This window comes from Grammomys surdaster, unplaced genomic scaffold (assembly GCF_004785775.1).
Source record: "Grammomys surdaster isolate TR1022 unplaced genomic scaffold, NIH_TR_1.0 126531, whole genome shotgun sequence".
NCBI classification, from domain to species: Eukaryota; Metazoa; Chordata; class Mammalia; order Rodentia; family Muridae; genus Grammomys; species Grammomys surdaster.
Window position 1 is genome coordinate 14,841,490 of NW_021621323.1, and position 23,499 is coordinate 14,864,988.

General features: G+C 36.8%; 1 protein-coding gene across 1 annotated transcript in view; it reads right to left on the reverse strand.

Moving 5' to 3' along the window:
• The window catches only part of Ndst4 (N-deacetylase and N-sulfotransferase 4), a 319,626-nt gene that overhangs the window by 5,483 nt on the left and 290,644 nt on the right, over window positions 1-23,499 (reverse strand). The window contains exons 9-12 of the mRNA XM_028760460.1: window positions 14,077-14,200; window positions 12,056-12,230; window positions 5,885-6,055; window positions 4,786-4,895 (exon numbers count right to left, since the gene is read on the reverse strand). Of these exons, the coding sequence (XP_028616293.1) occupies window positions 4,786-4,895; window positions 5,885-6,055; window positions 12,056-12,230; window positions 14,077-14,200 (580 nt within the window). The remainder of the gene's footprint in view (window positions 1-4,785; window positions 4,896-5,884; window positions 6,056-12,055; window positions 12,231-14,076; window positions 14,201-23,499) is intronic.

Genomic DNA, 23,499 nt, shown 5'->3' on the forward strand with positions numbered 1-23,499 from the left:
CACACACACACACACACACACACACACACACACACACACACACACACATACACACACACACACACAAACTATAGCTATAATCAGCCCCGCTAAGTCAATCAGAAACAAGATGTCCATTGCAGTGACCACTCAAAGACTGATCAAGCACATTCCAGTAGTTCAAGAAGTAAGTCTGGTTTTGCAAAAGACGAACAAAGAGAGGGTAAGAGAGAGTTCTCAGGCAATGCCTGGCATATGCCAACCACCTTGCAAAGCATCTTCACACCTATGTTTGCAGCCAGCTGCTGATAAATTGGACTTTGGGAGAACTCTGCTGGCAGACACTGTCCTTACCTCTGGGGCCTGAGAAGGAAGTAATGCTGTAGCTTTGACGCAATCAGATCTCTAGGTACTCACAGAAGCTTGAGTGCTACTTTATTTCTGCAGTTGCAATTTAGCTACAAGAGAAAAGACTTGTGGCCTAATTGTTTTGGGTAAAGCCAAATATATGGGAATTTCTGTTGAGCACTAACAAGATCCGAAAAATGAAAGAATGAACCAAATAAGAAGGGGGAAATTTAAATTTATCGCTATGGGATTTGCTGCATGCATAAAACATGGGAAAGGTTAGCGTTTTTGTTGCTCAGCAGATGTTTTAGAAAGATGAAGCATAATTGACTGGGATGTAAAGTTAATTAGTTGCAGAATATTTTGTTGCCCCGGGCCCATTCCGATTACACCATTGCACCTGCAATTTGCCTCTGCGCATATGCGTACTCCTTTATGGCGGGAGGAAATTTTCCTTTAGCTTCCTTTCCTGACCTATTGTTAGAGAGATCTAGTCCATGCTCCGCAGGTTTTCCTACTACAGGTCACCAATTAAAATCAGATACATCGGTAGTCAAATGGATAAAAGAAGACAAAGCCATTTCCAACCCGAACTTTTCAATCTGCTCCATGTGTACCACAGACCTTCTTCCGCTTTTCATTAATTTCCCAAGAGGGAGAGAAAAAAAAAAAAAAAAAGCTCAGCCTGCTGTGCAAAATGAGATGGGGACATCCGTAGCACAATGGCTCTAAACAGCATTTTCTGCCTCAGGATGAGAATATTTAACGGCATTAAGGGTGACTACAATGCCAGTAACAAAACGGAAGCGTCTGGATGCATGCTGACCGCGTCTTTCTTCGCTGCTAGTGTGAGGTCTCAGGGTAAGCTGTTGGCATTTCTTGTTCTGTACAGCAGATGTCGTGAGTCAAAACTTTGTTCAGACTGAGGAGTGAGCAATCCTGAACACTGAAGGTCTTTTTTAAAGCATAGAGTTTTTGCCATCTTATTTGGGGTCCTGCCCATGCATTGCATAGCTAACTTTATAAACTCTAACAATTGGTTCTTCTCTAGGTTACATCAGTTCATTGTTCTGTGATTTCATTTTAACAGTTATGAAATTGTGAACATAATATTCAAAGCCCTGCTAAATAATTGCTAAGTGACTCTTAGGACATGGATTGGCTGGCATTTGACTTTCTTTATCTTGTCAAACATCACTACTGTAGTTAAATTTTGTGATATGTGAGATATGTTGAAATCCATATATATTTTGTACTTATAAACTCCATCATAAGTATGATTTTACAGGTTTATTGAGCCATAAGCAACTATTTGCAGTAAACAAGACAGAAGCATTACCTTGGCTACTGCTGAGAAGGGCAAGATATGCCAACATCAATAACTATTAATGCAAAACGCATTATGGGAAGCTTTGTCTACTCAATCAACAGGGGCATGCCTGGTGCTGCTGTTGTTTCTTTGTGTAGGTAAGAACTTCATTAGGATTGTTTTAGTGGATAAGGAAAAACCCAATCTCATTACTGCTTTTCCTGTCCCTCCATTACCCTCTCTAATTGTCTAATTGCTGAGTCTAATCTGCTGTGAACTGGGAAATTATATAATCAGGCTTGTTAGAATTTCGTCTAAAATTTAATAGGCTTTATATCAGAGCTTGGGGGGGAGTCTTTTATGAGTAAAGTACATGCCCTTTGAAAGTGTGTTTCAGCTGCTTGGAGCATTTCTTTTTGTTAACTTGCTTCCCCGATTTTCAAATTGCTTGAGTGGATAGTTTTGTTCTCCCAGGACAAGGGCGACATACATGCCATTCTACATGCCTTCTTGTAACACAGCATGTCCCTTTTTTCCCGGAGATGGGGTTGCATGTCCATATCTTGAATTTGAACCTGATTAAAGGACCTTTGTGCCCAACAGAATGAAGCAAGCTCTGTGGATGTCAAGTCTTTGTCTTAGCTGTTAGGTGATCTTAGACCACAAGGTCCCTCTGCCAGAAACAAGGAGAAGCTACATGGAGAATCTTCATGCCGCTGAACTTTCAGTCTTTGATTTAGTAGTCAAAGATGTGAGTGAAGAAGCACACCGATAATTGCATCCTTGGCCATTTCAGTCACATCCAGCTACTCGAGTCTTCTCAGTGATGGCTCACACATCAATGGCTGAAATCAAACAATCCTCAGTGCATGACTTTCTCACCTTTGACCTACAAAACCTGTACCATAGCAAAAGGACTGATGTCTCATATGCTGAAATAAAAATTTCTAATTTCTTTAGAGACTCAGTTGTATCATGTAACGTTTTTTTCTGGAAACTGCCTTATAAGAGAATGTTTTTGCTCAAGCTGACATGTGGGAGGATGTTTTGCTAAGAACAGACATGTGATGTTTTGCTGGAGGCAGCCTAAAAAAAATAACCTGTGATAGTTTGCTAAAGTGAATGCTGGAGAGAACATGTTTAAAGAGGATAGTCCAGTGGACTGTAGCTGATGCTGGATGGTATTGGTACACCCTGCCATTCTTTGCTGGTCATCTTTGACTTTTGCTGACACTGATCTTCGCTTATGAGGCTGGGTGATATTGATATGCCTTACCATTCTTTGTTGGTCATTGTTTGTCATAATTACATTAAGAGAAACACACCAAAACACCTCTGGAGATGTTCTAGTGCTGACAGCTTCTTGAGGCTTCTTGCCACTTCTGTGGATTTGGGCTGATTGGCAGAGCCATAGTGTTTCTTATAAATCAACCTGCCATTGCTGATTCACGAATGGTGTTTGCAAGTGGATCAAGCGGCTGCTGCCGACTCATGTGAACTGAAGTGCTGATATCCTGACAACACACATTAGATTTGCTCTACAGAACTATCTCTAAACAGGTCCACATCCTTTCTTCTACCTCTGGTGGGTAATGGGCTAGAAAAGAGGTTAAAGTATTTAAGAACCCTTATTAAAAATATGTTTTTTAAAAAATCTAAGCCTATAAGTTGCCATTGGCTTAGCAACGTTTTGTGATTCAGCAATAGATTACCATGCTGCACAATTCCATTTGGCTATAAAAGTAAATAAATACTTAATAAAACCTTATCACATAATGGCTAAAACTTTCCATCTTGGAGGCAAACTTCTCAAGACATAGGATGGGAAAAAACGAGGAGAAACAACAGGACATTTTAAGACAGGATTTTTGCAGAAAAGTGAAAAGACAGGATACTCTAACACAGAGTTTCTCACCTTTTCTAGGACTGTGACCCTGTAATACAGTTCCTCATGGTACGGTGATCCCCAATCACCACCTCAAAATATGTTTGTTGCAATACTGCCGCTGTTATGACTCATAATGCAAATATTTGTATTTTCTTTTGGTCTTAGGCAACCCCTGTGAAAGGGCCATTCGACTGCAAAAGGGATAGCAACCTACAGGTTATTAGAAGTAGGGCAGGCAAACATTCCATCCTTCAGGGAAACTCCTTGAGACATGAAATGAACAACTCAAAATAGCTCCAGAAAGTGCCTAAAACTACTAACCAGACTCACTGTGTTTTCTCCCCCACCCCAAAGTATATAAACAGTGAAACTTGTGAGAGTCACTCTCGAGGAGCTTCGGTGCTTGCAGGCTCAGACCAAGCAGCCTGGGAGATCAGTCAAGCAACCTGAAGGAAGCAGAAACCAGAGAAGCAACTAGGAACGAACAGGCACCAGTCAAACTGCCAAGAAGAAACAAAGCCCACCTTAGCTGCCTGGAAGATACTTCGACTACCTGAGGCACCAGTAAGGAACACCCTCCCAAGTGTAGAACTTCCTGTAATCTGGGTAATGTACTCCAGGTTTCCACCTCATGTCACTTGTTCTGGGACAGACTTATAGTGATAACAGTTGTTGTAGAGTTACCTCTGGTCCTCTCTTAACCCCAATAAACCCCATTGGTTCACCAAAATGGACTTTAGTGCTGCCTGTAATTTTGTGTGTTGTTAGTCTCCTCTCTGGGATAAAGTGATGTTTGCTCAGATCTGCCCAGGAGCAGCATCAAACAACATATACAAAGGCATGTCTTCAAATCTATCCTAAATACTGCTCCCTGTCTCACAGGATATGATGACTTTCCATGGTTTCTTACTAGCTGGCATCCAGAAGACAAATCATTTTCACCATTGTGACTTCAGGCATTCGGACCCCGTATACAAAGAATACATATAAAATGTTTGCATAAACTTATATTGGAGGACAGCTCAAAAACAAATCGATTTATCATAATATAAAATACCTATTATACTTTATAATACAAAGTGCTCCTGTTATTCAAAAGGAGACACCTTATGAGTAATGAGAATATTTCTTTGACCGGGTCTGAGTAGCAGAATGATGTATAAATTCATAGCTAGTATTAATGATGTCCTATACATACATACCAGTGATAATTTATGAGGACAAATAATGGGAGTGAAATCAAGCATGAGAATAGACTCACGTTAGTGCTTCCGAGTAATTATAATGAGGTGTAACTCCCAGAAACTTCTGGACTTCATCCATCACAGTAGCTGGGTCAGATCTCAGCTGCTGTCCATCAATAATTAGTAACTGCAAAGCCAAAAATAGTCACTTTATGAAGAACAAAACTGAATTAAATCAACCAAACTGCCTGCCTTGACCTGTATGGCATTAATAAGTCTGGTCACTTTGAGAAGAAAACATGTAATACGTAGAATACATTTAAATGTTGCTCTTCTTGCTTCTTTCCTAATTAGTAATAATTAAAATTTTCCATATGCATTTTTTGTGTGCCTGTGAACTCCGTTTATTCTTAAGTAGAAATAAACATCAACATCTGTTGCTTTTGAATTATAGAAAGGACAGGAGTTTTCCATCTGTAGTGTATATTACCTGTAGGCTAACATCCAGCCTACTAAATGTCATCACTAACCTTGGGGCCGGTGGCTAAAGAGTGAACAATCAGGGTAAAATCCCATGTAGTCTTACAAACTCTGATTAGGGGATGGAGAAAAATGTTTGTTTCTGACTTTCTCATCTTGGGTCACTGATGAAGAATATTAGACTCACTCAAGGGATGTATAAAAAGAGTGTCAGTATCAAAGTGCACTTGGAGCTTAAATTGCTCCCTGGACATGGAGGATGTGGATGTTTTTCTCAAATCTTACTATACCTCTATCTACTGGGCCTTTCTCTCTATGGCCATCCAGTTTAAGAACATCTTTCCGAATTAGGTTTCCAGATAATAGGGAAACAGCTGGAATCGAAAAGGAGATTTTTACAAACTTCTGGCTAACTGACTTCTCAACTATGTGTTGAGAGTTTGTAATTTTGAATTATGTAACGCTTCCTTCATGTCAATGTATTCCTTAAAACGAACTGATAATCAAAAAAAAAGTTTCCTAAATCTGTGTTTCAGAGCCATCTGACTCAATTGTATGGCATTAATAAAGTGAAACTATGTAAAAATCTACAGCTTTTACTGTCTTTATTCTCTCTGGTGTAGTTCATCACATTTTCTGTTTGGCAGTGGGATGCAATTGCAGTATGATAAATGGAACCTAATTTCATGCTATTACCTGGGAAGTAGAAAAGTAGGCCAGCCATCGTTCTATGTGTACTGCATACCACCCAGGTACCAGACATCTCCTCTGCAATGTTTTTAAATCAGGAGGGGCCCAATGTCCTGTTGTGATAACTTCATAGAAATTGAACCTCAGGGCAGCTGGATCTTCATGAGATCGTTGGTGCTTCAAAGGAAAAGTCAAGTGTAGAATTAGATTGTTTTTTAATATTTGCATAAGTATGTGTCCACAATTGTGCATTGGGTACATCATTTATTTTAAAAACTAGACTTTTACTAAATATCAGGTGATGTGCAGATGTATTTGCAGTCGGTTTTGTTTTAAAATATTTAGGTAAAGGGAAGAGATAATATGAGAGGATTGTCTAAAAGGATCTGATTAAGATTGAAAACATGTTAAGGACAGAAAAATGAAGCAGAAATTCAGATGGGCAGAGGTGAGCACTCATGTTGCCTGGCTTACTGAGTCATCACAGCTCGGGTGGCTTCTCTATGTGGCAGGTCCTATGCATGCGGATTCTGATTGCTAACCATTGCTTCCATGTCCTAATCATTAAGGTTGTCCATAGTGTGCTCTGTGGGTTTTCTCCAAAACACTATTTCACTCCTGCTTTTCAGTACCAAGGCCTAGGGGACTTGCACACAAAAGTACTATTTGGCAAAGTTACAGAGCCCAACTAAATGAGAGACAGGCTTAACAATAGAGTTGTTTGAAAATGTATTAGTCTCATCACTAGAACAAAAACAGTGATAGTTTTTTATTATAAGAAGTTAGGAATCATAATTTTTTTTTAAAATGAATCCTAGTACAGGAGACAGTAGAGTAATTGGTAATAACAAAGCCAAGAATTTGACTTATGCATAAGAAGTTTCTTAATGGTGACAACCAGGCCAATAAAGGAGCAAACCAGACTGACAAATGAAGGAAACATTAATAACAGGTGAGGCTTTTGAGTTAAAATGTAACAAGAAAGCCTTCAATAATAAGAGAATAAGAAAACAGAGAGGGAAAGATAGATAATGCCAGGTAGGAGTGAGTTGAGATGGATAAGTTGTGTGCATATAAAAGAACTGGTGTTGCATAACATCTAAAAGTTAACAAAAAGGAAATCTAGCCTAGAAAATCCATGATAAGATATAGGGCCTGCTCTGTATGCCAATAGTTGTTTTTATATGTTTGAAGTAAGTCTTACATGATAATTATTCAGTAAAAATATAATTTAGTGAGGGGTCAAAATCAAGAGTCATAATTAACCACCTGCTGAATGAAGCTAATATTTTGTTTTAAGCATCATGCTGAAGACATTAATGCAGATTACATGACTGATCTAATCAAGAAACACAAAGAGATTCAAGAAATATGAAAAATAATTGTAAATATTCAGCATATGCATATTAATAGAATACAGCAGGGCTAAAATATCTGATACAAGAAGTGACAGACTCATAAAAGTTTAGCATCGAATTTTCTTTGTATCCCTGCAACTAAGATTAGCATAGAAATATGACCAGAAAGCCACAAAGGAACATATTTTATGGAAAAATAGCACTTTAGCTCCTCTGTGCGGTCCATTATAAAAATGTGGGGTAGAAATTACAGTGGCAGGTGACGTTCGTGAGGGTTTCTGATGTATACCTATGGAGCTGCAGATTTATGGCCCTTACTGAAAAGACAGGTCCACCTAAGTAATAGGCTACATTATTTTGAAATGTGGAGCACTTTGGGGCCCTAGCCTCAGCAATACAGGCAATAAAAAATATTATCAGAAAAAATAATTCCCTTAAACCTGTGTATTCAAAGAATTTATTTGGAAAGCAGTCAGAGATAAACACCGTATTATGTACATTCTGTTTTATTCAAGCGATTTAGTCTATATAGAACATATATTTTAGTCTATCCTAAATAGATTAAGCATTCAGCATTCTCGCAAATATTTAAATTTAAAACTTTTAATTAAGGTTTATGTCTCAGTGTTTTGGTAGGGTTTTTTTAATTAATTTTATTATGAGAGCTTTGCAAATAGAATTCTACACACCCAAATTAACAAGACCCTAGGTCTATACATCTTAATGAACTTCTAAAATGTTAGAATAGGCATTTTGAAAATGTGAGACTTCACATTGGACTTTTTATTTTCACTATAGAATGTATTGTAGGCGCTTATCCACCAACACAACCAAGAATACTATGACAGAGTTAAGAGATGGAAAACGTCATAGCCTCTTCCATAAACCATGTTCATGTGCTATATCCAGTCCTATACCCCTTAATATTTATGCATCCTTTAATATTTATACATGTTATCCAATATGTGCTGGCTAGGTTTAATATCAACTGATACAGGATAGAGTCATCTGAAACGAGAGAACCCACAGGTAAGAGAGCATCTCAAAAATAATCTGGCTGTAGAGCATTTTCATAATTAATGATTAATGGGGAAGAGTCCAACCCATTGTGGCAGGGCTTTCCCTGGGCTGGATTATGTTAGATAACCAGCTGATCCAGACAGTATGACTCACCCCAGCTCACCCCAGCCCACCCTGCCCCTAGACTCTACGTCAGCGTCTACCTCTAGGTTCCTGCCCTGTTTGAGTTTCTCACCTCATTTCTTCTTCCATGATAACAGTGATGTGGACTCCTAAGGCAGTGTTTCATTGTAGCAATAGTATCCCTCACTAAGATACAATTGTGTATCACGTTAGGTAGTATTTTTTTTAAAGATGGATTTATCTTGCTCCCCTTCATACGTTTTTCAGTAATTTTTAGCATAAAGGTATGCTTTTTGTTTCTGTCAGTGAAATACAAATAATGAAACTAAGAGTCAATGAAAATATTTTTCACTGTGAGATCACTGTGTAATTTTTAAAAGGAAAATCCTTTGTAAAATATCTCACTGCTGAGTGTTATTCAATTTTGATTGTTTCTAGGCTGGCTCACTTTTTTTGTTTGTTTTACAAAAACCAAAAGTATATCAATGCTTGTTTCTTTCGAGTTGAAATACAACCCACAAACTATCTCCCATACCTATAGAGAGAATGTATTGTTTTCTAATACTGGAAATGTGTGCAGTACAAGTTTTGTAAGTAGTGTGAATTTGATACCACTAAGAATTATTTTCATTAACTGGAAATAAAATATCAGTCATACTATGGTTCAGAAGTAAATGTGGGCTGATGATTTAAACAAAGAGAAAGGAAACTCCAGAACGCACATGGAGAACACGGGTGGAAAACAAACTTTCTTTTGCTTCAGTAAATGATTGATAATCTTAGGAAATAAATTAGTAGCTTTTCCTGTTTGTATTCTTATATCTGGCTGAAGGGACAGAAAAAGAATGACATGTGTGCTGTTTAAAGTTTAAGAAGGAGTACATCTGATTCCAGAAAATCTGTCCCTGGATACAGGCCTCGATTCATTTCTCTTCTGGGCTGTTGTTCTACCAGGGCATGTAAGCTCGTTTTCAAAAGGAAAAAAGTACATGGTACTCAGATAATTTTTGTTTGTTTGTTTTTAATCATTTTGTTTGGTGTTTGCTTCTGCTAGATAGTGCCAATGTTAAAATTCTAGGTGTGCCATCAATAAAGACAATAAATCTGATAATTTGAAAAATAAAAAATCCAATTAAGCTGCAAAAATAAGAAAAAAAGAAAAGGAAAGGAAAGAAAAAGAAGACAAAGACAATTCTCTCTCCCTTAGCAGCCATTAACTTCTCAGCAAGGATTGGAGCTTTGAGGGCCCCTCCCTGATGGAGGCTGAAATCTTTCTCTGCCTTGATGTGTACAGGTCTATGCAAGTAGCCATGGTGGCTGTGACCTCGTGTGTGAAGCAGCTATGTCATGTCCAAAGGATGCCAGTTTACAATACTTTTTGTTGTTTTCTTTCTAATTACGTTATTCAGCTTTATGGTTTGTAAATATATTTCTATTAAACTATTGACCACAATCATCTCATCTTGCATTTTTTACAGAAGTGGTTATCCATTTGCTGCCCTACTATGTATTTAATCTTTTCTCTATAGAAACTTTTCATTTTAAATCATGTTCCCAAGACCATGGAACATGTTTTCCCTAAGCCCACATTTAATACTACGTAAAACTGATGTGGTTTGTGTTTTCCTTCTGAGTCATACCTTTGAGTCCCTAGCAATGGCTGCCATACCAGCTTCTTCTCCACTTGTGTATTCACCAACCACACACAGTTTTGTTCTTTTAACCCTTTTGCTATCGACAACACTTCTCTCCATATCATTTAGCTTGATGAAAGTGATTCAGGTCTCTTTTGTGTATTTCTCTAATTTCATAGCAACTGATTGGCGCTGTAGTCACAACCCCATTTGACAGCATTGCATTTTCCCGTGCATGAAGTCGTTATGTTCACTGTGGTCTCTTTAATTCGTCTTTCTGCGCGTTTTTCATCTCTGAACTCTGTAGGTGATCTCACTATTTCTGTTTCCCAGGCTTTATGTCTCTGATTCATAAATCCTTGTCTCTAGCTCAGATTTCTCCCATGACTGACTATTATGCATATTATCATAGGGGTCTATATGTCCCCACACAAGATCATCTCTGAAAGTCTGGCATTCCACATCTTACCGTCTCACAACTTCCCATCTTTATTCAGCATTTCATCCTACATGAGGATGTAGCTTTTCATTCAGATGCCTAATTCGAAAGAAACTCTGTTCATTCTTGAAATTTCTTTATCAAACCCTGTTGATTCTAATCTCTAAGCACATATACTTTACATTCCCTTCAGTGTCTACATAATGGCTTTATCTACTCATGATTTCTTTTTTTTTTTTATTGGATGATATATTTACATTTCCTATGTTGTCCCCTTACCCCATAAGACCATTACAATAGGTTCAAGGACGATATCTCTCAATGGTCCTTCCCAAATTTATGCTTTAAATAGCAGATTTTATATTCCCTAAAGAAAATATGATCATGGCAGTTTTAAGTTGTTCAGAACCTGGTAACCCTAATGGGTTTCAGACTCAATGTTTTAAATCACCATCTGGGTTTTCATATGGGACCACAGTGAACTACTGTTAGCCTTTTAAATGTGGTATGAGTTTTTATAAGCAGAGGGCCTTATAATATTACTCCTCTATCATTGTCTTCTACTTAAAACAGTTGATACATATTTGTCCTTGAGCTTTAGTCCAGAGTTTATTTGGATAATAGAGAGTGTGCTCAGCATACGTTTAAAGAATTCCTCAAAGCACCCTCACAAACTGATGCCAATCACATATTGCAATGTATAAAATGAGAATAAAACATTTCCCTTCACAGCTTATAGATTAACATTATAATTAAATATAACAGCACAATATTCAAATCTGTATTTGTCATTTTTTTACTACTGATTAATACTTAGGGCTTCAATATACTTAAACATTTGTCAATCTATTTGAAAATGTCCTTATAATCAATTCCAAAGTCAGTAATAACAGTAGAAAAGGTTTTAACATACCTATTGTGTTATCTATCTATCTATCTATCTATCTATCTATCTATCTATCTATCTGTCTATCTATAGTGGAATGTTTGCAAGATCACGCCTTGCCAGCAAAGAAGTATAATACAGGTCTTGTTACTATATTAACAAAACATGTCATTTTAATTTATGTTTTATTAACCTCTAATTAAGTTGGGCATTTTCACATAAACTACTGAATGGTTACACTTGTTATGTAGTCGTCTGTCAGTTCCTTTCCTCACTTGTTTCCTGATATTATTATGTATTTACTTAATGTGCTGGAGAACACATGTAAATTAAAGCACAAAGTAATTTTCCTTTCTAGAGATGCACTCCTTAGATACTGACATTTAGATTCAATACATTTTAACAAACCAACACTTAACATGTTTCGTTTTGGAAGTATTTTATTGTTGAAATCCCTTGACCAATTCTGAGTAAGTTAAATATTTAGGTCTTCATAGTTGAATGAATGGATGCATGGATGGATGGACAGATAGATTAGATAGATAAATAGATAGATAGATAGATAGATAGATAGATAGATAGATGATAAACAGACATGTAATATTGTTTTAGGTTAAGATATTTTTACATTTGACCCTTTAGTGTATTTGGGTTTTATTTAATTACTAATTCAAGTTACAACTGAATGTACTCAGAACTATTCTTCTTTATTCATACCTGGTACCAAGAATATGCCCTGTCCGAGGGGTCTATAAGGATAGTGATGATCTTGGCTTTGGGAACAAGAGATGCAGCTCTTTTGGGCGCCTCTTCTGAGTGGAAGTAGTTAGCACTCTTTTCAAATAGGAAATCACTGGTAATGTTGGAAGGAGTTGGGAAAAAGTCCATATACCTGTAGGTAGGGAGAATTAATTAATTAATCTGATCAGTACTTTTTATTCTGCTGTTGTCTGTAGGAGGAATTTGAACAGGTTTACATTTCTTTGCATCCAGTTAAAATTAGTGTATTATAAAATCAGCCAAATAGGCACCATGCTGTGTACGTCTCATGAGAAAGCAGCCCCAAAGATGATGTCCTTATGACGCATACGGCAAAGAAAAGAGTGAGAAAGATTAAGTGAGTTGATAATGAATGATAGGAAAACACAGTGGGCTTGAGCTGGCATTCTTTGTTATTACAAGACAAATCTAAATCTACAGTTTATGACTGTAAAATACAAATCTGTACAATCATCTTGACTGATACTTTAAATAGTAAATGTGTGTTTGCAAATTTGAATATTAAAATTCTTAAGGTTAGATTCATGTTCACAAGACAGAAAGACATGTAAGTCAAAATAGCTATTAAAAAATTAAACAGATTAAGGCAGAGATGTTCTCCTTTATTAACTTCTATAAAATTTAGTAGTATGTGCAGTAATATCAGTGCATTGTAATTTATATAGAGTAACTAAGGGGGTATTTCCTGTGAGTCAATCCTACAGTGCCTCCATAGGTTTGCTTCTCCGTATGCTGTCAGACTGTCCCTCTGCGTGTAGATTATGGAATCAATATGCTCTGAGGCGAATTCAGTACAAGGCTTTAATTATGTGTGTAACCCTCTTTACAGCTCATCACTTCTCTCATCCTCAAATGTTCTCGAAAAAAAAGTAATGGGAGCAATTAAGAATTCATAAAAGACACTTATTTTCCTAGTTGACATTTGTTATTATGTTTCCCAAATGAAGAATACTGAAGAATCTCATCTGTATTCTTGCTTTAAAAATTGTGCTCCATTTCAGCACAGAGATAAGAGAAAATTGCTTTTTTTTTCTTTAATGATTTTCATGAAGTTCAAAATGTAAAAGTACGATATAGTGGTAACATCTTAGATAGAGAGTGAACACAATTTCACTCAGGATGAGAAGTGTGATCAGGTCACTGGTGTGGCTTTTGTCAGGCCTTGATTCTAGAAGGTTCATGTGTTGTGGTAACACAAAGAATAATATCCTACAAATTGTTCATTGAAGGAAATTTTCCTCATAGGAAATTTTTCTTATCTACCCAGGGAATTGAAATTAAATTCAGGATCATAAGTTCTTGGAAAGTTGGGATAGAGCCAGAAAAATAAAATTCATTAGAGTGAATACCATCTCCAATATTAAGTTTATTAATTTTAACTTATGGAAAGTATTGTTATTTTAAGAGTTTTCTGTCATTTATCAAGTGCTAATTAATGCTTCTTTTGTGTGTGAGTGGAATTGATATAGTTTAGGAAAAGCTCTATTATAATTTGCATGACAAATATTGCCTACGTTGCAATACAACATACACAGCTCATGTGGTTAATGAAGACACATGTTCTAGAGTACAAAATAAAGCAACCTCAGGCATCACTGCAAAGACAAATTATATGTTTAATAAAATAAATGGAGGAACTGTAAAAATAAGAGTATGCTTAAAGAGAATTTTAAATATCCTTATGAATAATTCTGATGAAAAATACCCCACAATGTTCTTTATTCAATCATATTAACTTACCAGAAAAATATTATCATTATTGCACTGTCCAAATCAAATTATAAGCAACACTGATTAAACATATCATCATTATAAATTAATTCCTAATTCACTGTGGAAGAATTGAGCATAACAAATTTATTCTGTAATTATGCAGATGCCATGCACACATCTGTAATTGCCCTGCAATGATGGAGCGTGTGCTAATACTGGAGTTCATTTTGTGTTGTTATTCTTACCACTCAATTCCCTTGTGATAGTTGTTGCCGTTAAAAAATTGAACTTCTTCAAAGGTTTTTGGGCTAGGGAGATTGCTGATGATGGAGGGGTGCATTAGAAGAAATAAATAAAGTGCAGTTGTTCCTATTACAAAGAAAAGAAGACACATGTTATACAGTAGTATGCCATATTTAACCAAAAATAATATTCAGTAGACCAATTCTTTCCAGTGTTTCCTTACCATTTACTAGGTTATTTCATTTTAATAACAATCCCATTGTGTTTATATTAGCCTATGTGACTCTATTTATCTAAGTCTTTGATTTAATACTGCTACGTAGCCAAAATAAAGTGGACGGGAGAATTGGTCAAGAATTTCAGAAAGCTGTGTTCAATTTTCCTCTGCAGTCAAGTGTCACAGGTGCAGGAAGCCCCTCTGTTTTTGACACATAAATCTCACGAATCATTTGTTGATGTTTGATTTCAGTCAATTAGATCAGTATACTCAATAAAAGCTGATGTGTTATTCATTATATGTCACAGGAGTGATGATTGATGATAATTCTTGATCAGAAAATCACATGTGTTGACCTTAATAAACTTAACATTCATTAGGTCAAGCACATAGGTAATGTAAGGACTGAACAGAGGCTTGAGTAGCTAAAGAAAGGCACTAACAATGGATCTGAGGGAGCTATCACTTTACTCGGAAAGCATACTAAGCATGTAGGATTATGGGGGAAGTGAACTATGCCACTAGACAGAAGAACTGGTAAGAATGAGTGAGTTCAAACCCTTGATTTTTAGAATTGAGAATGGTAGGAGTGGGGCTACTCCCTGCCTAAATCTATGGGCTCTGGAACAAGTAACCATGACACCCCGCTGACAGGACCATAACCATCAGTCATATAAGGAAAACACCTCAAATTCTTCCCCATGTAAATAGAGCATAACTAACATTCCAAACGGAGTCAATAGGAACCATCTACCCCTAAAACCCGCCCATTCCTCATTGTTTGTAAACTCTGTCCACATAAAATAAAGTGCACAAGTTATTTTGTCTTGATTTTCTGAGATTGTTTTATTGAGCTGTAACACATAGGGAAGAGTATGCTCTCCTGAAATTTTCACCGCTGAACCTTGGACCTGCCTAGCTGGTCAGATTTACACCACCACTACTCACTGCTCACCACTGCTGCTGCCGCCTTCGCCATCACCCCTGCCATCATTACTGGCGCTGCCATAGCAGAGAAAGGACCAAGCTACCTGCCCTGTGTGGGATGCCCAAAGCTCCTCACTTCCCTTCTAAGAGCTATGATACTTCGGGACCAGAGCCCTGTGGAACCTTTGTCCCTGTTCCACCTCACCCTCCTAAAGGATAGTGGATAACATAGAATATTAAACATATTAAACATGTGGCTCCAAGTTTGATCGGTAGAGTTAAATAAGGAATGCAACACTAAAGGGCATATAGTTTGTATTTAAACAATATTAAATACGTATTTAAGCAATAATTTCATGGATCTTTTTTTTTAAAAAGGGTACTAATTAACTATTCCTCTAAATAAATAAAATTATAGGGAAAAGCACTTTGGCCTTTTAAATGACAGATCCTGCCCCTATGTCTGAATGTCGCATGCAGGGAATTGTCAGGCAAGACATCTCTTTTTTGGCAAGTGTACTAAGGCAACCTTCATGCTTCACTGGTTATTTGTTTTTTACTAAAATTTAAATGAAAAAAAAAATCACTAGGTCCAAGTTAGAGACATCTGGAAAAACAGGGACCTCAGCTGAGCAAATACTCTTGTCAAGTCAGCCTGTAGGTTAGACTGAGGGGAATTTTCTTGAATAAGGATTATGTGGGAGTACTGGACTACCCCTGCAAGAATTGTCTTGGGAATTAAGGTATGAGAAACAGATCAATGTGAGCTCGCAAGCAAGCCAGTGAGCACAGCCCATGGCTTCTTCAAGTCTTGACTTTAAGTTTCTGCCTTGAGTTCCTTCCCTGACTTACCTCAGTGATAGACTGTGATCTAGGCATAAAAGCCTAATAAAACATTCTCTTCCAAATTGCCTTTGGTCATGGTGCTTATGACAGAAACAGAAAGGAAACCAGGACATACAGGCTTTGAAACTCTAGGTACCAGTGAGCTAAATCTGGGTGAACACACACCTCCATACCCCCCTTTGTGTGTGTGTGTGTGTGTGTGTGTGTGTGTGTCTGTGTCTTTCTGTCTCTCTGTCTCTTTGTCTCTATCTCTCTATCTCTCTTTGTCTCTGTGTATGTCTGTGTCTTTCTGTCTCTCTCTGTCTTTCTTTGTCTCTCTTTCTTTGTCTCTGTCTCTCTGTTTCTATCTCTCTATCTCTCTTTGTCTCTGTGTATGTCTGTGTCTTTCTGTCTCTCTGTCTCTGTCTTTCTTTGTCTTTCTGTCTTTGTCTCTGTCTCTCTGTCTCTGTCTTTGTCTCTGTCTCTCTGTCTCTGTCTCACTGTGTGTGTGTGTGTGTGTTTCTCTTTCTTTCTCTGTTTCATTCTTAGGTTCAAATGCTAAAGGTATAGGTGTGTACATGCCACAGTTGTGAACTTCAGATGTTGCTGTTCTGTCTGAAGCTATTCTCATTCAGGAAGTGCTTCCCAACTCATTTGGCAAAGAGACCCAAGTTGGTATAACATACAGCTTGTGACTGATTCTTCTGTAAGACTTGTGGTTGGTGGTCCTGAAAGTCATGCACATACATATATTAGTGACATTAAAATCTGATCACACATGTCACATTTCTTTTTAGGCAATAGAAGTAGGCTACTTATTAGTCTTGAGTTAGCTACAGAAGTGACTCTTTTATGTATCACTGTGTTGCAACACAAGGCCCCAAAAGTCCCTCTAAGGTTTTGTTTTTTTGTTTTTTATCTTTCAATAATATTTATTTTTATGTATTTTTATTAGTTCTATGAGAATTTTGTACAATGAATTTTGATCATATTCATTACCTGTACTCTTTTAATTTAGGCTGTTAGATCCAATTTGTGCTAACCGTATCTTGGATATGTGCAATTCCAAACTTATTTCTCTGTGAGTACTTGGGAAGAGGGTTTGGTATAGATGTCTAATTTAGGCCTGAACATTTCACATTATTCATTTATCTATACCTTCACAAGTTGAGGGTCTGTATGTTAATCGTCATCTATTACAAAAAAGGAGCTTCTTAATTAATGAGTGTAATAAGTACCTAGTAGATAGTTTACTCATATTTTCATTTGACAAAAATAGCAGCAATTTCTCCTGTAAGGCTCCTGTTCTGCAAACTACAGATTCAGTGTCTAGATGGGTTTCTGTTTGCAGAGATGCCCTTAGTTCCAAGTAGCAAGTTGTTGGTTACTCCCGTAGTATCTATGTCCCTACTGCACTAGTTTGTTTTGCCATGCTAGTTATTATTGCAGTACTCCAAATTCAAAGCTGAATAAAATTGATGATTGCTTTATTCCTCCTCTAGTAGCAAGGATAACAGTATTCAGAACCATGAAAGCTAATCAGCATGAATGAAGCTTATGGGTTAATACCAGCTTATATTCTCCATGTTCTATGACTTAAGCATGTAGTATCTTAGCAGTAGGGTCTTATCCTCAAGTCCTATAAGATAGACAAGAACACTGCCAATGACTTGGAAGGTTTGGTTGATGGGACCTTATCTGCAAATAGTTCCAAAGATAGTGACAATATCTGGCAATGTCTATTTTTAGCTATGTTGCCTAAACTTGATAGCTCTCTTCTAGGAGCAAATAAATGTTCTTTTAAAATTATGTATATATTTGGGAAGTTTCTGCAGTAATATATTTCTGTATGAATTTTTTCAGAGGTACTTTGTGTTATTTATCCCTCCCAGTATATCCTCTTCTAAACAGTCCCCCTCCCAATCTAACCCTTTCAAATCTATAATTCCCCTGAGGTCCCTTATACTAAGGGAAACTATCTCCTGCTCTTGAATTCTTCCTCTCTCAACCCTTTGCTACTTTCCTGACCTCTATAGATATTCCAAATGAAAGACATATATCTGAAGATTCCAACATAGGATTCTTGATTGCTTTTTCAATGTTTGTTATTTAATTATAGAAATGTTACCAACTACTCTGTGTTAGCTTTGTATTCTGCTACTTTCCTGAATGTATCTATAAACTGTGGTCTTCTAGTGGAGTCTTTGGGATCTTTATGTTGAACGACATATCTAAAAATAAGGATACTGTGGCTTCTTCCTTTCCTATTTCTATCCTCCCATGTCTTCATTTATCTTATTGATCTAGCTAAGACTTTAAATTTTCTATTGAACAGACCCAGAGGTAGGTTGCACATCCTTCTTCTTTCCGTGATCTTAATGACAATGATTTGAGCTTTTCCTTATTTAAAAAGGTAACAGCTGTAAGCTCATTTGCTGGAATATACTTACAATTTATGTATGTTGAGAAATCTCTAGAATGGCATCAATTTGATAATTTCATAATTGCTTTGATGTATTCTTGAATTTAGTTTGCAAATATATTGTCTTAAAAGGCTTAACATCATGTTCAGCAGCAAAACTGACCTATATTTTCTACTTCATGTGGATCTATGTCAGATTTCTGTATCAGAGTGATACTGGCTTTATAAAAATAATGTGAAAATGTCCCTTCATTTTTTTATTATGTGAAACAGTACAAGAAGCATTAGTGCTAGTTATTTTTTTAGTTTCTGTATAGAATTCTGCATAGAATCTAACTAATCTTTGTCTTTTTTAGTTGAGAAATTTTTATTTAACACTTCTATGACATTGCACACTACAATAGGTATATTTAAATTATTTATTTTATCTTTATTTGGCTTTGGTAGAACAGTGTGTGTGTGTGTGTGCATGGATTTGCTTTAGGTTTCCCAGTTTTATTAAAATAAAGATTTTAAAGTATATCTTAATGATTCTTTGAATTTCCTCAAGCTCTTTGCACATCTCCCCCTTTTTATCTCTGATTATCTTAAATTAGAACCTCTCCCTATTGAATTTGGTGAACTTAACTAAACTTTTGCCAATCATGTTATTCTTTTCAAAGCATACATTCTTTTCAATGCTACATTTCATTGATCCTTTGTAGTTTTTTAATTTTTATTTTTATTAATTTAGCTCTGGTTTTTTATTTTCTCTTCTACTTTGTGAGGTTGCTGTTATTGTTTTTGTAAGACATAATGTTGGCCTCCCTCCTTGATAGACAGGTATCCTGGGACTCAGAAGCTCAGGAACCACAAAGCTTTGAAGTGGGACAGTGTTCCAATGTCAAAAAGCATTCTGAGACACAGGAGCCCAAGAACCACATAGCTCTGAAAGGAAGCCTCCTCAGAAGAGGTGCTGCAGCAACCAGGGGAGGGTATCCACAGAGGAGCTGAGAAACTGAGTCTCAGCCCTGCTTCATCTCTTCACTTCCTCCCTTCTTTTCATTTCTTCTTTGCTTCTTCCAATGAGCTAGTCACACTGGGTGGCAAATCTCATAAAAGAGACTTATGGGAGGGTACAAAATCTGGAGAGACAAATCCTGAAGTGGTTTTCTATGCTCCCACGATGGAGCAGACAGCCAGAAATTGGACAAGGGACAGTGCTTACATAGGATTTTTGAGAAGGCAGAGATTTTCAGGGCAAAAATTTCCAGATGAATATTGGTAGGATTTCGAGTCTTAGGCTTGGGGTTCTCAGATTGGTGTGTTTTCCTGTTCAGGGACTGGCAAGTTTTTGCGCTCAGGGATTGATGGGTTTCTGTGGGAAGTTCAGGGATTGGTGGAGTTTGTTCAGATTTTCACCTAAAATTAGTATAGTCTGGGGAGGGTCCTGTTGAGGGGCTGGAGATGACCTTTGTGACAATTACAGAGGCTTGAAATGCCATTATGACCATTAGGGAGGTCTGAGGGAAGGTCTTGGCTGCTGGAGCTCCTTAGGCTGGGGCCTGGCTACTTTACTGCCTTGAAGGTTTACAAAACAAAGTATACAAAGTTGACAAAGGGAGTCCATAATAGGGAAATGAGTGACATGAATGAACACTAATTAAGATGTATCATTAAGTATTTGCTTTGAGAGTTTTCATAATTTCTGATATAGGCACATAGTACTATACGCTTTTCTGTGTTCCATATATTTTGCTATGTTATGTTTCTATTTTCATTAAATTGTAGAAAAATTTTAAAAACTTCTTTCTTGATTTCTTTCTTGACACAAATATAGTTCACACTCAGAAATGTGTTTGATGATTCACAATGTCATCAAATTCCAGTGTTTTTCACTACCAAAGGAAACTTGTTCCAAGCATCTAGGCAAAGCTGCTGAAGAAAAAGAACTTTATCTTATAAACAGAAGAGATGGGATAGAGGTTTTAATCTGAAATGCCAAATAAACAAAGAAACCAGTATTTAATCTTACTATGGAGTAGTCCTTTCTGAACATTGTAAACATTAACATTTGATAATTTGACACAAACCTTTAAAGCCAAAAGCCTGGAAAGATATATATTCCGAGTTCTAAAATCTACAACTATTAACCAACACTATTATACCCAGCAAAACTATTAAAATTAAAAGAGAAATAAAGTGATAAACAGATAAAGGAATTTGTCACTATGATGTAAGCTCTACAGATGCAACTGGAAAGAATTTGACAATCTGAATAGGAGAAACACACTCAAGAACTCACAGGGAGCAAAGGCAATTTCAACTCATTCTTGGTCTCAAGGAGAGATAGTGCAACTAGGTGATCTCAGTCAGGCTTTGGCAGGGCTTTGGATATCCAGGTCACAATATTGTGGCTGGACAGTCCCTAGTTGGGAGTAAGGTTGGTTCTGAGTCTCTATACTGTGTGAGCAGGTTCCCAGTTGTCTTTCATTGCCTAGTTGTATTTATGTTGACTAATGATGGCTGACAGTAACATTAAGAACAGATGGAATTCTGGGTTTCCAGTTCTAGACAACAGCATCTAGATGTGGTAGTGACTGGAGGTTATTAGTGAGTTTTCTAACACTCAAACTTGAATACCACGTCGCTAGTTACATAGTGCAGAGCTACTGATTTTGAAAGCCCACTGTTTGCTTTTCTAGCTACTAGGATGTGGCCAAATTTTTCTGAGAAGAAAAATGGACAGTAGATTCTTGGAAATCTAAAAAAATCATGGAACTCTTAAGACCAGGAAGAGAAGATATAAGACTTAATCAAAGAGTGCTACAAAAATTAAGTCACTGAAACAGTGAACCTCATTGTATCTGAAGTACCAGAGGGCTTCAATTATAAAGAGTCCTGGCATTGGAAGATGTGGCCTACAACTGTGGAGTGCAAGGCTCCTGACCTAAGAGGTTCACTGCTTCCTAGGACATGACCACCTACTGTAATAAGTTTCCAGCTGTTAAAGCTTGAAGCTGTGAGTTTCCATTGCTGAGTGTCTAGAATTATAATTTTCAGAGGTGGGCAAGTGTGGCACAAAGGATCTCAATTCTACTGACACTAGGAAAACTACCTCTTATTTTCATCCTAGTGGAGTGGAAGAGCCCAAGCCAACTCTTTTGAAAGAATTTCAAAGAATTAAAATAAAATACTTAAGCAAGTATATTACTCATTTAGAAGCTTAAAATTTAAAAAATAATCACTAATGTAAATCGGTGAAGGAGAAAGAGATGATAGATAGATAGATAGATAGATAGATAGATAGATAGACAGACAGATGGGGTTAAGAGCTATTCAGTTCTTAACTTATTCTTGACTTAATAAGAGGATGAATGCCAGCCAAAAGAAATATCTCAAACATAGTAAAAAAATGCAGTTATCAAAGTTATGATAGGAGTCTTAAAGTATTTATGTGATTTGCTCCTGTAAAGAATGGATAAGAAAGAAGAAAATGTGAGAAGAACCACAAATTCCATAAGAAAGTGAGTTAGAGACAGACTGAAAGCAGAGGAGAACAAGGAATCCAGGGGACTCCTTGACTGGTTTTCAGACTCACAGAACAAAAATTAAATGAGAAAAAAGAGAAGGGATGCAAAGAGGTTTGATTCTTTTTTTAAAGACCTACAAAAGAGCTGAGAAGATTGATAGCTTAATATCTGTGCAGGATTGGAACATGGTTGGATCAGGGCACAATAAATGAATGCTTCAGATTTATTGCTGAATGTCCAATAATTGATATTTTATAACCTCACTCAGTATTAAAATAATTTAATCACCCAGTGGCTGTGGAGTTGTATGCAAATTTGGGAAACAGAATGTCATAGCCTTTACAATATGAGCCCTGCATTTCCATGTCATTGGGATCTGGAAGAGGTGTGGAGTCCTCTTGTCCCTTGGCAGCAAGAATAGACACTGTACACCACTAGGGAAGAGAGACCTGTGGCTTGATGTTCTTACAGTCAGGCATGCATTCTATGTCACCTACCATAACATATCTGTATCTTTGTCCCCTATTTCTAACATTCTTGGCAGTTATTTGTTATGCAATCCTTTAGATACCCTTTGTGGAACTGGAGGAAAGGAGAGAGCTTTGTCTTAGGAATACTCAGGAAAGTACTCTACTTTTACACAACCAACCCCTTACTTGGACTGTGGCAAATTAAGCCAGGCAACTTACGAGAAATTAATACTGAACAGATGGTACTTAGAATTATCTGCTGAATTTGATGCTATTAGAAATCTTCTTTCACACTGACACCATGGCTTCTAATGATGAAGGTGCAGAACCTCCTAGAGAAAGCCAGAAACATGATGCAAACTGCTTTCAAGTCCCCTGCTCTTCTTTCTTCTCTCCCTGGCTGATTTTAGCAGAGAATTCCATCTAAGACTCAGTAGTGGCAAAATGGGATCTCACAACCTTCTAGTCTTACGATACCTGAAAAAAGAACCTCTTGGGAACCATTTTTTGTACCTTGTGTTTATTTTAGAGGTGAAGGTATCATTTGTAAGTTGCTGGAAATCAAACGTGTTGAAGGGCAGGCAAGCTAGCAGTTACCTGTGATTTAGGAGATTTGCAAACTCTTGGCTGCAATAGGAGCTTCGCTTATATGGACAGCAGGCATCTGTGGTTGTATTTTTTCAAGGTATTAGAACCATTTTCATATTAGAATAATATGTTCTTGCCATAAGATTGCTGACATGCAATCTCTTTGTTTTAACTTGTTTGATTTGAGAAAGTTTTTTTTAAGGAAAAAAAAAAGAGACAGCCAAAAGCTTTATCATTGCCACATGGATAGGCCACATATTAAAATCTAAAGATATAACATAGTGGTTTATAAATACAAATAATAAGGAGGAAAAAGATTTATGGTTAATAATGTGTGGTTTTCAGCATAACTAAGCAGGAATAATATTCAAAGACAAATGATAGAGGGTCTGTCCTTAAATTAAATTTTTAACACAATTTTACAACACAGGGGTGTTTTATTTCTTTACTATTTATTCTTGAGT